We start from the raw sequence: 15,995 nt of genomic DNA, 5'->3' as shown, positions 1-15,995 counted from the left end.
AAGAAACTTTGCAATCCCGCATGAAAATTAGCACAGAACGACCCTCAAAACTCGACGAAGATACTGTGAATGAGATAATTGATTTGTACGCATGTCAAAAGCAGTGCTGACATTAATTAAATTAAATTTAATAAACATAATAAATATTAAAATATAAATGACTTAAGCGTCTTAAGCTCATAATGCAGTATTATTCATAATATAGTAATGTATAAGGTAATGTATGTACCTATAGTAAATGTCTGTTATATTTTTTTCCCATTATTAACCAGTTAGATTTTTAGATATCTATCTGATCCCAATAAATTGAGCTTAAAACGATAATTGTACTTCCTTTAATTATTACTGAACCCCCCTTCAGTGGCGTGGCGAACTAAAAATTTTCCAGAAGCAAGTTACAAATACCCCATGTACCCATCCACCACTGGTATTGCAGAAGATAGGGGGAGAAGGGGGCTTCAAAATAATCATGTAAAGCATTTTTTAAATGTTTAAATAATTAATGCATAAATGCATTATAATATAATATAATTTATGATATTATTTCAGACCATTATTGACTACCTATTTAGTATATCATACTATGTTTTCAACTAGGGACCCAACGACCACCAACCACCCCTCTGTTCAAAAAAAATCTCAGAGGCCTTTGAAATTGTCGTTTATCACGCTACTGGCTCCTCTACCGGGATAGAAGGTCTGGAATAAACACTGTGTACGTGAAAATAATTAATACGTCATAATAAATTAACGTTTTCATTTGTTTTTTTTTGTTAACTACCTATTGGCTACTACTGATTCAATTATGGAATATTTCGACGTTAGCTGTCTTGTACAAAATACCAAAATTCCCCATTCTCACTTAACTTATTAATTAGCAGCTATGAGCAGTACTATATCTATAGTTTATGGGTATTAAATTAATCGAATAAAAGAAAACCAAGTAAATTATGCATATGTCCATTTCAACTCGTGGAGCCACCAGCGACTACATAAGGTCGCGACCGTTTAATTAATAATTATTGTTTTGGAGGGAAACGCCGCCGCCGCCCACCGCCATTCGATCTTGACCTCGGTGATGGCGGCCGCCACGCTGCAGACGTACTGGTTTCCCTGACACGAAAAAATAACAATTCGCCTCCCTCTAGAAAAAAAAAACATACCTAATGTTATATTGTGTGTTACATTGTATCATAACAAAAGGTAATATAATATTCATATATATAACCGCATGTATAAATAACCACTAAGTCTAACAGTGGCAGTGGCTTATTTAAGACCTTAAAGACATATTATACAGGGAAACGAAAATGTTGCCTCACACCGCTTTTGTCACAAAAGATGAACAACCACAACAATCAACATATTAATTTTTCTTACTATAACGTATCAACGAATAAAATAATAATCACAAAAGTAGGTACCTACTTATGTAAAAAAAGGAATGCGGTTATAACCCATATTATGTGAGAGACTTGTGGTGTGAATGCAAGCGTCGCAAATACACCCACACTATGTGTAAACAAATTGTAAATTGTATTGAACAATGTTGTTAGTGACAAGTGATAGGTATACTTTTCGACTATTTTAACGGTTGAAAAAAATATTAATAATTAAAGAACACCTAAACAAGATTGGCCACCGCAATGGATTTAAAAGAAAAAAAAATTCGCAATTAGAGGCGACGGTCTCTACCAGTTACGGCTTTACAAAAAAATACGTCACCGCGGAGTAGAGGAACATAGTACATACGTATGTAAATGTAGGTAAACTATAAAATATCGTTATCGCGACACGTATATAATAATAATAGTATTGTAGTCGAATAGTATTATCGGCTGGCGCAGACGATCGAGGTGACCTACAACGGCGGCGGCATAGATAAACGCGTATAATAATAATAATAATAATATAGGTACAGATAAGTCGACGAGTGACGGCGAGAGAGGTGCGTGCGCAATCCGTGAGCGCTCCTCGCGCGCCGGTAGAAGATTGCCGCGGCCCGCGCGACTGTTGTAGTATTGGTGGGGGCGGCGGTGGCGGCGAGCGCGGTCGTATAGAAAACGCGGGCTGAACCGGTTGAGCGACGTTGCCGGGCCGTGCGATGTTTCTGACCGGAACGCGTTCGCCGGCGCGACCGTTCTGCCGGACGGGTGTGCGGGTGGAGGGGGACTCGGCTGTCCCGGAGGAGGTGGTGGTGGAAGAGGTCTCGTCCTCCTACCACCGAAATAAGGTACGGCTCTCCGTCGTAGTCGTCGTCCTCTCACCGCCCGTACTACCTGTGCCGGTGCGTTCGCGTGCGTGCACCGCACCGTTCGAACCACGAAGCCGCCGCGCGCGCGCGTTCAGTAATTCAGTTTGGTAACGTGGCATCCCCCGAACAGGTATACCTGTGCGGTCCGTCTCGTTATTATTAATTTGTATGTATTCCGTTCCGACGAAGGAAGGGAATTTAAAAAAAAAAAAAAATCGAAAAATAAAATAGAAAAATTTAGTCGTGCGCGCCCCTACCCCGCAAGGTTTTGTTTTTGCGTGTGCGCGTGTGTTTGTGCAGTGTGCTCGGTCGTGCGCGCCTGCGTGTGTGTGTGTCTGTGTGTCTGTGTTTGATATATATATATATATATATATTATATGTTTTATTGTTATTGTGCGGGTGTGTGCGAGGTTTGCCGTGTCGTCGTGCCAGTGCGAAATTTTTGAAAAATATCCGTTTTTTTTTTTTTTTTTGGTGCCTCATTCCGCCGCCGCCGCCGCCGTCCGAGATTTCGAGAGTTTTCCGCGTTCGGTTTCTTTTTTTTTTTTTTTAAATACACCGACTGGCGGCCGCGCGCTTGCGCTCGGTTGTCGTGAAATTTTCGGTAGTTCGGTTTTCTCGGTGTCTTTGATTTGTTCGCATTACTAAGTTTGTTCTGTTTGTTTATCAATCGAATGCCGTCGGCGGCCGAGTGATCCGAGCACATTAAATATTATTATTATTAATAATAATAAGTATCACGCGCTCCGCGCCGGTGTCAATAACCGACAAGTGGGACATCGCGCGTCAGCAAAGAAGTTTCTCCTTTTTACGGAGAGAGACATTCTACGCTGCGTGTACCGGTCTGCAAAACGGTCAGTGTACATGAATTTTATGTTTGCATTCTTCTGAACTGACAAAATGGTACCGGGGTGGTTAGGCCTTATCGACGACCAACTACCCGTCTCGGGAGTCAGCTGCGATGTCTCTATCACGTGGAGGACGGCTCCGGTCGACTATTTCATATGTAGGTTCTATCATCATCTAACCTATTTTTATAGATTTAGAGTGTATAATATTATCAAACAGCTTTGTTCCGCGGTTTTCTATTTATCTTGTTATTATAGTCGAGTAGGTACCTGCTATTAGATTTCACATGTTTTGTTATCATTTATCATACAAAGATCTCATAACTTTTTGAAATGTGCACCGATATTATATGGGTATAGACGTATAGTGAGTACCTAAGTTCTGAGGCTACTGATATTTCATACCTATTAACGTCATATATGCGATTATTCTTGTAGGAACATTAAGAAATAGGATCTTTCTGTGATATGTCAAGGGAAATATTATAGGTAGGTGAAAAGTTGATGTTTATAAATAGGTATTAAATAGGCGGTAAAAGTATGCATGTTTTTGTTCTCTCTCGGAAACCTAACCTAGCCTAACATTAAGTCCTTAAAAATTATAATAATAATATATTCAATGTAATATTATGACGATGATATCGTTTCAATTGAATATAAATGTTTTTTATTGGATTTTTGAAGGCAAAACAAATAACGAACGAGAGTTAATATGTAAGTAGGTGCTTATTAAAGCGTTTTGGCAAACGTTTTATTAACTATTTAAGTCTCTTTGTGAAGTATATCTATAGGCTAATATACACGTTAAGTGGCAATTATAAAATTGTTAAATTGACTTGTACTACGTATATATACCCTTAGTGAGGCCATTAGAATTTATTTTCAGCGGGTGGGAGGTTAATATTATGTAATATTTTATATTGGAGAAAATTAAATTTGATTTAAAAAAAAAAATAATTCAGTAGGACGATATGCCGGTTACCCCCTACCCCGATTGCGTCATGTACCCTATAGTATTAGGTATTTTATTTTATCCATTATGAAGTTTTATGGTACTTTGCATTGACGAAACTCCAAATACAACCACAGTGGCAAATCCTAGCAAAAGGGTTTTCATTAATCTTAAACATTTTTATTTTAAATTGAATCTACCTAATACTAAACTAATTGCAATTATATTTTTAACACAAGTTTTTAAATAGTTTTAAAAAAAGTAAACTTTTGTACTTAAAAATTATAGAGCAATATCAATTTTGATTACGGGTATGAAAATAACTACAGAAAGTTGTAAATGACCACTAAAATGTTTAATTTTACTCACATTTGTAGATTGTACATGTAATAGATTATAAAATAATCATATATTATATTACGTAGATAATTACGAGACTTACAAAACAATTTAAATATCCAATGTAGTCTAGAAAACGTGAAAATGTTTATTGCAAATGTATGTTTTTAATTACATTATAGAAAAATCAGAAAATGTAATAACATAATTTTATTTCTTACTAATTATTTTTCAATGATATAAATATTATTTGATTCAGAACTAATGATTTTCGTTTATGAAAAAAAAATGATATCACTTCAAATTAAACTTAAAACGGGACTTAATAATTTATATACGTATTGTATAATTATTTATTACTTTGGCATTGTATTAAATTATACTCTAAAAGTCTACTCGGATAAATTAAATTATACGTCTTAGTTTTCACTCCCTTTTTATATTAGTACTTTTGTGTCCTATTTTTTATAAAAAGTCTTAAGAATATTTTGAAAATGGTGAACGATATTCCACTGCAGTTAAAATATGTAAATATACGCTATTTATAACTAAATATAAAATATTATATTCATATTCCTAATGGTTTGCTTATTTTTAAATAAATATATTATATGATATTTTTTACATATATGAATGGTTTTTATAATTCTACTATAGGTTTGTAATTATAAATAGTAATTAGCAATTATCAATTCATACTCTTTATAATTAAAAAATTAAATTTCGAAGCAATCGACATATTTATTGTTTTCAATAAGTAAAATCAAAATGAAAAAAAAAACATGCCCCAGGATATCCATTTTTAGGACAAAATATCTTTAAGTAGGTATAAAAGAGAATGGATAAGATATGACTTTTACGTATATATATAGCTCAACTTAATCTTATTTTAGAAACTATTTTTCTTTTTTAAATAAAATGGATTTATTTAATTATATTTACATAATCTTGATTTTGTTGAATATTTTCTATTAGGTACGTAACAACCCTCAAGGTAAACCAAATAAAATGTCTGTCCCTAGGCACTAAGAATCATTATGTTAATTTTTAATTCTGATTTATGTTATTCATTATATTCTTCCCCCAGCAACTTACCTGTCGTACTTCTTCCAAACTTTTTAAAACGTGAACTGCGAGTTTACTGTGGTAGAAAAAATGCCATGCAGTACAAGTGTACAATTCGAGTATATTCGATTTACAATTGTTATATGAAAAATATCTTGATCAAAACTTATTATGAAGTTGTGTCACAAATAATGTGAATACACAATATAGTTGCTCAGAAATTGGGAATATTTGGGGTAGGTATATCAATTATGTTGGTGTACAATATACATATTACTCATATGAGTACAAGTTAGTATTATTTTAATTTATAAGTATAATAATTGTTATAACAATATATTCGTTCATTTTGGTTATGTTAGTACCCATAAATAATTTCATTTTCACAAATTTTTAATATTGTGACGAATAGTTTCTATAAATAAGTGAATATTGTGTTTGTTGTGTTTTAATTAAATATTCTAACAATTAGATGTTTTATAAATTATAATCATGTGAGTGTGTGTTTTTAAAAACAATATTTTGTGTCTGCCATCATATTTTGTAGCAATAAAAACGCTCCAATCTACAAATGTGTGGTCGGTGTTTGGTAGTCAATTGGATCTACAATTCTATATCTAATTGCCAGTTAGTATTTTTGAGTTTGGAGAATTAAAATTTGAAAATTCACTGTAACTTACAAAATAATAGCAAATTTTAAATTTTAACGCATAGCAGTTTTCATTAAAATTCGATTTTGTTATGACATAAAATATTAAATATTTTGACATGAAATTTTCACCTAATATTTATATAAAGATTTCTTAGAAATGGCGTGCTTAATTATTTTATAAAAATTATTTTTTGTGTCATACAAACATTTGCACTTTTTTAGTTTCTTATCGATTTATTCTCAAAAAACTGTTTTTAAATAACAAAAAGTTTGACAATTAATACAAAGATCTCCATACGTTTTTCTTGTACAATTCTAAAAAATATTGAAAATACAAGGGTACATTTTTTTTTATAGACATTTATATTAAATTGTTGACGATATTGGGTATTTAATTGAAAATAACGATTTTAGTTATTTACTTTTTATGTAGTAATTCAAAACATTAATCATAGGGACTAGAAACGTTTTGCTACCATGAAAAATATTATTTCCTGAATTTTTTTATGCACAATTATAAACTATTTATAGTTTTATACCATGATCCTGTTTACACTATTGACTTGAATTGCATAACATAAGTATAATATTATATACTGTATTACTAATAGAAAAATAAATTAATAATAGCAATCTATTGTGATATTGTATAGTTTTACTATAATAATTGAAGAACTTTGAATGCTTTATATAAGGGTACAACTATAATTCTACCTCACAATTGTAAATAGTTATATATAAGTAATATTTTGATTTCCACGTATGAAATTATGTAAATATGTATTACCATAAAATGTATTGTTGTAGTAAGATAATACCTCCTAAACTTTGGTGGTGTTTTTGAATTGTACTATTGACATAATTCTGTATCACTAAGCAAATATATATATATATTTATATTTTATATTCATATAATTTATTTTAATTTCCGGTTTTATAAAGACGTCGTGACTTTAAATAGTGAATTATAAAAACTATTTTATACCTATATTACTATAAGTATTATTTTGAGAATAATCGACTTTTTAGTTCTTGCGGAACTTTATGTATAAATATTTAAAAATTAATATTTGATTTTGAACTTCACTTGGTTATGAGAGATTTAGGTATATTGTCAAGTTCGAATGTACCGTTTATTGTTTTTTGCAGGTTATATCAAAAAATGAAGAGGGAATAATATTCAATATCTAATCAGTTTTTGAAAACAATTCCATGAAAATTTTAGTAATTCACTTTATAAGACTTATAGTCCTCTATTTAATAAAAGCTTTCAACTTTTCGAACAATGATGATGAATTAAACTTGCTTATGTGAATAATGTAGGTAAAGGCATGTGTAGTATACGTATACAGTTGGTATTATACACAATAGATATGCGTTTTGTTTTTGTTGAACATTTTTAATTAAAAGTTAAATTTATTATTTTATTGTTTTAAGAAAATTTTGGTTTGTTTTAAAGTGTCTGTGCCGTTTGTGTATATTTAAAGCTTGTGTTGATTGATACACAGACTTGATGTTAATTAAAATAATTTGATAGTAGAGAGAAGTGTACTCAAGGTTGAATAAAAGATTATAGATGTGTGAGATGGTAAATAATGTTTTTACTTACCCGTATATGGATATGTATTGTAATCATGATAACAGTCAATCCCCATTCTTGAATATACATTCACTTTTCACACCCACAGAAGTTAAATAACTTTATTGTACATTTGTTTATCTGTTTTTTTAGATAACAAAATCCAAATCTATGCTTGGTTATGAATTATTTAAATTCATTTTTTAAAATAAATATACATGTATATAATTTTATACTGAACATTATTGCAGTTAATACAATTTTATTACAGGGGTACTATTGTTTATCAGTATAAAAACAAAACAATTTATATTTATTAAATGCCATGCATTGAACTGCGTTTGACGTATGGTAATGAGTAATGATTAATGAGTAATATATATTAAGTAGTGCGTTTAGCGTAGGTGGTAGGCTTAAACAGCAAATAATATGAGTTGGGTCGACTTGTGTCAGTGTCGAGTTTCTTTGCGGTAAAAAAACAAATTACAAAATAATTGTGTGTCACATCAAGTACGATCACAATGAATCCCGCAAAATAAAAAATGAGTATATATATGTATTATAATGAACGGGCAAATGGCACCAATATAGATGGTCGCGTGTTTATTTGAGTCTACCCGGAGGCCAAACTATATATATTATATATATAAAATGATACGCATGCGTGTGTATGTGTACTTTTTCGTTGTTGATGGGTTAAGAAGCAAAACCGTAGAAGAGGGGTTTGATGTGAATTTTTAATCGTACTCGATGGTGGTAGAGAGAAGTCACCTTCACCGCCGTTCGCCCGTGTGGAATTGACATTCTCGACTGGTCGACCTTGGCGCGCAATCCATTGGCAGTCGTATTGTCTGCACAGCTTTGGTACCGGTCGGCCAATAGACCGATTCTTAGCCCGCGTGGTCTTTTGTCGTAGATTACTGAATATCAATTATTATTGTTGTCGATTTTACCTTAGTATCCACGACTAGGATAATAGAATACATATTATGTGTAGATCTCGTTACTCTGGGCTTATTTCATAATATTTCTAGAGTTTTTATGATTGTTATAGGTACTTTACTGGTATCAGTAATAGTTATCTTTGATTGACTATACATTCCTTAGTTTGAATATTGTTCGTGGTACGTCTATTAAATTTTAATCCTTTAAAATATTTTTAAAATATTATATAACATTATAATGTATATTATATAACATTAAGGTAAGAGTTTATTATTTTCAATGTATAGTTATTTATGAATGAAGTTTTACATTTAGATAATCATATAAGACAAATTAATTAAATTAAGTGTAACAAAATGAAAAGGCTTTATAGTCCTTATTACATGGCTCACGTTATCGGAAATTTGGCTAACTTCCACAATAAGAGATTAATTTTATTGGAAGAATCTATATAAGTACCTATGTTTAAGCTGCTTATTGTTGCATACATTCATGATCTATTGTACAAAGTAAATTTGTCATCGGTTAATAATAACGTTTTTTTTTAAAACAGAGTTCAGCTAAGAGGACATCGTACCCGCGTATGTTGTCTCCGTCTTATTAACGCATAACATACCAAAATGTATGTTTAGCAGTTCTAGTTTAGTGTTGTTAGCTTTGAGTTTGATAATAGGTCGATTCACACTAACATTTAAGTTAAAAATCCAAAATTGGAACTGCTAGACGTATTTTTTGGTATGGTATGCGTTAGTAGGACGGGACATGAAGATAACACATGAAAGTACGACGTCCTTTTAATATAAAGGGCTTAGAATTCCAAAGTGAATTTCATGACTGTGTATGAACAGACTGGAAATAATGTTAGGCTATTTGCCTGTTCATAAGATGGTGGTATTGGGCTCTATTTTTATAGGAGCAATTCAATGATTTTTAAAAGGATATGAGTATAAAAACCCAGCACAACATAATTTAATATAAAGGGTTAAAAGGAATGTATAGTATTCAATAGATTCACCATACAATACTTAATAAAACCAAAAGTTTATTAGATACTTATGGGGAATTTACTCAGGTATAATGTATTATTTTCAAAACAATGTTGGAAAATAACGTATATATTAAAATATTAAATTTAAAAAATATATTAACTCAATGAAAGTTAATAATAATGAATAGGTACTAATTATAATTTAAAATCAGTGTGGTTTAATTTGATATAGATAATAGGTTTGTATATAGTACCATTAGTACCTATAGATTATACCTATACATCAAATTAAATCACATCGATTTTAAATTGTTATGAGTGTCTACTCAATATTATTAATAATGATAATAGTGTTATACTCTTTCTTCCTAAGTTAACATTTTTAAAATAAAAAATATATTTAGGTATATATCTACTATACGAGTTGGATATTTATAATAATTATAATTATTTGTTTTTAATATTTTTAGTTTCCTAACCTTTAACGATAAAGTTGAGCATTATTGAATTATTTGAATTTTTTCTTAACTTTTATTAAATCAATTATTCTTAGTATTTGAGTTGAAAAAAAATAATTTAAAGAATTCATCGTATCAGTTTAGAATTATTATTTAATTAGTATATCACATGGCATATATTGTGTAATCTGTAATTAAAAGATATTTTGTGAGACAATACCATTATTTTATCGTGAAAGTTATAAGAGTTCTACTGTTTACTTATAGTCTATAATCTATATATAGTTCTAAGTTATAACATATTTAATCGTTGCACATTATATATTTATATCATATATCTATCTCAAGTATAAGTTTCCATACCTACAAATAAGATGAAATAAAAAACCTTAAGTTTGTTGAACAATATATTATTTAATTTGTAAACAGTTTGAAGTATAAGCGTGAGTTTTAAATAAGCCATAGGTTAACTTTATTGATTTAATAATAATGGATTTATAGTGTATATAATAAATATAATACGTATATAACACAGCAGTATAGCATTTAACCTAACCTAACCTAACATATACATTATGTAGAAGACTAGTCAGGGGCCCACCGTTTTTTTTTAGTTTTCTAATATTGTAATCATTTAGTCGTAAACGGGTACATACTGTGGTCCACTCTATACCATATGTTATAAATTATAATGTACCTAATATGTAATTATAAATCCACGTATAAGAGTTCATTAGCGTTTACTTTAAATTATTTGCAATGAATTTATTTTTTCATCTTAACGATTTATTTATAAACGAGTAATGAGGGCAATTTTAGTGCTTGCAATATTATTTTAAATCAATTACAATTTCAAAAACATTTAACTATCATATTGGAGTTTTTCTCTATTTTCTGAAAATGAAGAACACATTGTATAGACTATAGGTAGTAGGTACAATTAATACATTATAAAAACCTTGTTTAGCTTAAAAATTAAAATTAATTTATACTTCATATATATGTATCTATCGTGTTTTTTGATTTTAGTCGGTAGATAAAATAAACAATATGCTAAAAACATTTAAAAATCCTTTTATTTATTACATAGCTAACCCTTGAAAAGCAAGTTCGTTTTACATTAATACATTATATACCTATATGTACCATTAAGATCCAATAACACGTCGTAAACAATGGAACTAATGGAAACACCACCGTACATCCGGCTCACTCACTCTTTCTCTCTCTTTCACACATACACGCACACATACGTGGTCGAATAGAAATGACGACAAACGTCCGGGAAATAGCGTTCAGCAATAAATCACGGGCGCGCCCGAGTGTAGGTATATATTGTAACGATTAACGCCACCATGACGTGTACCTCTGCAGTACTTATACACTCTACCCAAAATTCCAGGACCCCGTGACAGCGGTGGGTTTTTATGCATATCTTTAACCCTTGTAGCATGTGTGTCAATGTGTTGGTTTTATTTTTTCTCTGGTCCATTTTCCTTCGCTGTTTATATAAAATAATAATAGTTAAAGTTGCACAATATCATGTCCGTATAGAAAAATCGTTTTCTTCGTAGAATAGTATCTATCTATTTATAAGAACAACCCTGCTGAATATGGGGTTCGTTTCTATCCCATATAGCGAGTAATACGTGATATACGACTATAGTTAATATTTACGTGGACGCGTGGTTAATGATGCATGTAATTGTTTTATAGTCGGTGGTTTATTATTAGGTAAGTACCTAGTCAGCTGGTTGTATTTCAGGTTGGTATAATCTAAACTTATTTTTTTTCTAAAAAAACAAAAATGGAATTTTTATCGATCAGAGGTCATTAGGTTTTTGTTTGTATGTATATAATTTTAATGTATTACCAATGGAATAGAGAGACTAATACTTTTAATTTTCACTATAAAATAATAGTTCAATTATTATTAGACTATATTAATATTACTAGGTATATCAAAATTAATAATTATTTTTAATCAATTTTAATTACTATCCGTTTAAAAAAAATAATCTGAATAATTTATACAATTGTATAATTGTATCTATTATTTTTATCTAGAATTACTTAAATTAAATGTTTACACAATTTGTATTAATTGTTTGTAAGTTGTAACTATACTAAGTAATACTATACGTACTTAGTTCAAATTAAATTTCAAAAATTAGTCAATTTATTATTTAATTTTGTTGTTTAATATTCCGTAATAACTCGAGATTCGGGATTTATTAATACATATTTTTATGCATAATGTTTAATATATTAACATTTTTATATCATTTTGAAAGTTTATTTAAATTAATACGATACTAAAATGTAGTCAACATTTTAAACTTATTTTCGTTAGTATTTGTCACTAATTATTGTGGTATTTAAATTATAATATGCTAAGAACAAATGAGGATTTACCAATTGTATATTGTTTTAGATTTTTATTAAGTTATAATGTGCCAAAGCCACATGGAATTCTTCCAAAAATAACTGTTGAGTTTGTGTAATAGATACATGTAACTTGTTGGACGTATAAAATAAAATTAATTCATTAATAGCAGTTGCTTTTAGATCTTGAGAGAAGCGATTGGTGTTACAATAATGCGTGTTATTATTTATTTTTTAATTTTATTGTTTATCATTAGTTAATTCATCTCCTTTTGGAGCTGAGAACGGTTGCTAGTAGACAAGAGTAAATTAAAAAAGCTGGGCTACAAGTTATAATGAAGATGTACTAGTACTATACTTGTACCCATTTTAAATATTTAAAACCATGATTAGTCATGTTAAAATAACCTACCTAGGTATTCGAAATCATTACATACATTTTTATAATTTAAAGTTTGCTATATACATTAAAATGTACATACAAAAATATTTTATCAAAATATTTGAGTTTTATTTATGTAGGTATTTGCTTAGATACTATAATAAAAAACTCCAATTTTAATTATTATGATTGTACCTACCTAATTTTTACATATTGATTAAATATTAAATATTATATGTTTATTCAAAAATTATACAAATAACATTAAAAAAAAAAAAATAAAAATAAAAATACTTGTACAATTACGTTTAATTGTAATTCAACTTTCCTTTTTATTTTTTTTTGATTTTCATTGATATTGTCGGAAGACAATATTTTTGGCAGAATATCAAGGTATTGGTAGTGTAAGTATATGCATGGACTGGTATATTTACATATTATTATATATATTTTAAAATCGGTGATTTTCGATTGAAAATTGTGTTGTGTTTGAAGAAAATTATGGTATAGTAATCTAAAGTACTTTTTATTTTTTCGTTTTATTAATTACAAATATGTTTAAGTTAACTAAACAAAACTGAATAGAAAAACAAAGCAATCTAAGGTTTAATAATAGTGTATGAGTTTTTTTAAAGGTATACATGTTAGTCAGTTCGTAGGTTCATATATACATGCGTCAATTGAGTGATTAGTGTTTTTTTTTCAAATATATCTATAATCCATTTTTTTAGATTTAAAATATAGTTACTGAGAACATTGCATACAAAAGTTTTATTTGATAAGTTCTAAAATAATTTTTTTTTAAATATACATTTATATATTAAGCTATATGATTGTATAAATATTTTATTTAATTGGTAAACTTTAATAACATCATTTATAGGATAATAAAAATACTTAAGCAAATGGATATCTAGAAAAAGTAAAATTGTAAATTTAAAATATTGTAATCAATTATTAGCTTTAATTGTTAAATTAAAACATACAGTTGCCTTTCTCCGAGATGAGTGAAATGAAATGAGAGCCAAATACCCACTTTCTGTACCTTGTTTATACTGTAGTTTACCGTTCCCCGTCGTGCACTGCACTTCTTTCTATGTAGATCTTTTGAAAGTGTGAAAAATTATTTTTAAATATGTATGTAATTTCAATTTAATTAATTTTAATTTTAATGGATTTGTTTTAAATAGTTTGTAATGTATTTACGTTATTTTTTTGTGTATTGGATTATTTTATCAATATATTGTAAATTATTAGTTTATAGTGTTTATACTATTCATTTAGAGATAGGTTTTCTTACATTAATGATGATCGCGTAAAGTATTGATGTGATGTGGAGAATAAATTGATTTCTAACGGATTTATACCTACCGTACGTAGTTTGGAAGAATTATGTAGAAGGTAGAACGATAAACAAAAATACGGTTTTGTAATAAAATAGGGCATGAACAGATACGAATTACATATTTTGACGAAAAATACCTTTTAACAGTGTTAACAAATCACAATGAATGTTTAATGTAAATTTTGATAACATTTTATAGGTTTGATTTAATATATTAGAATATTAGATTAATAAAAAATGTATAACAACGTTGATACACATGTAATCGGTATACTAGTGGCAACTATTTGCGATGTATCAATAGTCAATATTATAAGTACTGCTTCGATGTTAATTGATCGTTGAATATCTTTAGTACGTAAATTGGAATTTATATTTTCTCCACTTAATAAGCAACCATTATTATAGGAAAATATATGGGCGTTTAGCCAACTTGGCTTTTGTTCAGTTTTTGGGCGTATTAGTATAGTTTATCAAAATGAAATATATTGTCTGGGGAAAAAAATTATGAGTACTTCTGCTTATAAGTTATAGAGTAAATTAAGTTTATGAGCAGTAAAAATAATACGGTACACCTATTCTATAATGATTTCATTTGTGTTATTACAGAAATCATGAAGAGACGACATTCAGAGGCCTAATGGAATGAAGGAATCTACAGGCTTTTTCGGCGATCCGGTAAGTAATATAAATAATATTATAGATATACGTTTCAAACAGATCGATTGTATTCGATTTCCACGGTATTTTCATTAGATTAACTTTACGACTTTTTGGTTTGTAGTACTTTCTGTTGGAAATATGAATAACTCGTTCATAACAATGCCGATTGCAAAACTGGTTTGAGTAACACGTAGAATTATTTATAAAAAATCTATAGTTATAGAAAACCTGTTTATGTTTCCCGCCAATATTTTTGACACTGAAAAGGAACACAATTATTGTACCTACTTAATATTGATATTTGATAAGGATACACGTAAAAGCATTACAATATTGAAACATTTGTCATATTTTTTTATGAAATATAATCGAAACTTATAAAAGTATTTGAGGAGTAGTGGCAATACTCACAATAAATAATGAAGACAAAGCTATTATACCTCGTGCTATACATTTCGTGAATACTTATATTATCTCAATTTATTTAATATAGTCTATATAAGTACATCGTTTTTACTTTAATATTTAATTTTTTTATTAGTTTTTGAATAAATAAATAAATTAAAAAATATTTAAATCAATAAATAAAAATAGGGATTTATATTATTTTATCCATAATCAAAGAGTCGAAGTTTATTATTAAAAATTATCAGTCAAGGGATTTCGCAGATAAAAGGAGCTGAAAAATTTTAAATTTTTTTTCGTTCATAAGACTACGTGTCTCAATAGTAAAACGTATGGCTTATAGCGCTTATGCATATGTCATGAATATAGTATATTTTTATAAATTATAAATACAACCTGTACATGTGTTTATAGTTTTTTTTGTATATAATATCTCATACATGTTGAATATAAACCTTTATATCCGATATTTTCTTTAATTTTTTTTTCAATATCAACTGCGTATATCTATTGTTATTATCAATATTTATTAAGTGAAACAAACGAAAGAATTGGTTTGATAAATCATATTAAATATTAATATATTGGTCACGTGATATTTATGTAATATAGTGTGCATAGAGACATAGGTTACGTATATACACCGTGCGATCCATTGCATGTGTCCGAAAGTTGGCGAACCGGAGCAAGGACCAGCGAACCGTTTTATTCTATATGTGCTACTATAATATTATG

General features: G+C 29.0%; 1 protein-coding gene across 2 annotated transcripts in view; it reads left to right on the top strand.

The window, feature by feature from the left end:
- The first annotated feature begins 2,807 nt into the window (after positions 1-2,807).
- Positions 2,808-15,995, top strand: part of LOC113552644 (putative uncharacterized protein DDB_G0291608) — a 95,776-nt gene continuing 82,588 nt past the window's right edge. Inside the window, exons 1-2 of one of the 2 annotated variants that reach the window (XM_026955514.1) lie at positions 2,808-3,108; positions 14,802-14,870. In XM_026955514.1, the coding sequence (XP_026811315.1) occupies positions 14,838-14,870 (33 nt within the window). In that variant the 5' untranslated portion in view covers positions 2,808-3,108; positions 14,802-14,837. Of the gene's footprint in view, positions 3,261-14,801; positions 14,871-15,995 lie in introns of both variants that reach the window. The other variant, XM_026955508.1, reaches the window with a different exon arrangement.

This window comes from Rhopalosiphum maidis, chromosome 1 (assembly GCF_003676215.2).
Source record: "Rhopalosiphum maidis isolate BTI-1 chromosome 1, ASM367621v3, whole genome shotgun sequence".
Taxonomy (NCBI): Eukaryota; Metazoa; Arthropoda; class Insecta; order Hemiptera; family Aphididae; genus Rhopalosiphum; species Rhopalosiphum maidis.
The sequence above is the reverse complement of the archived record's forward strand: the minus strand, read 5'-3'. Positions and strand labels throughout refer to the sequence as shown.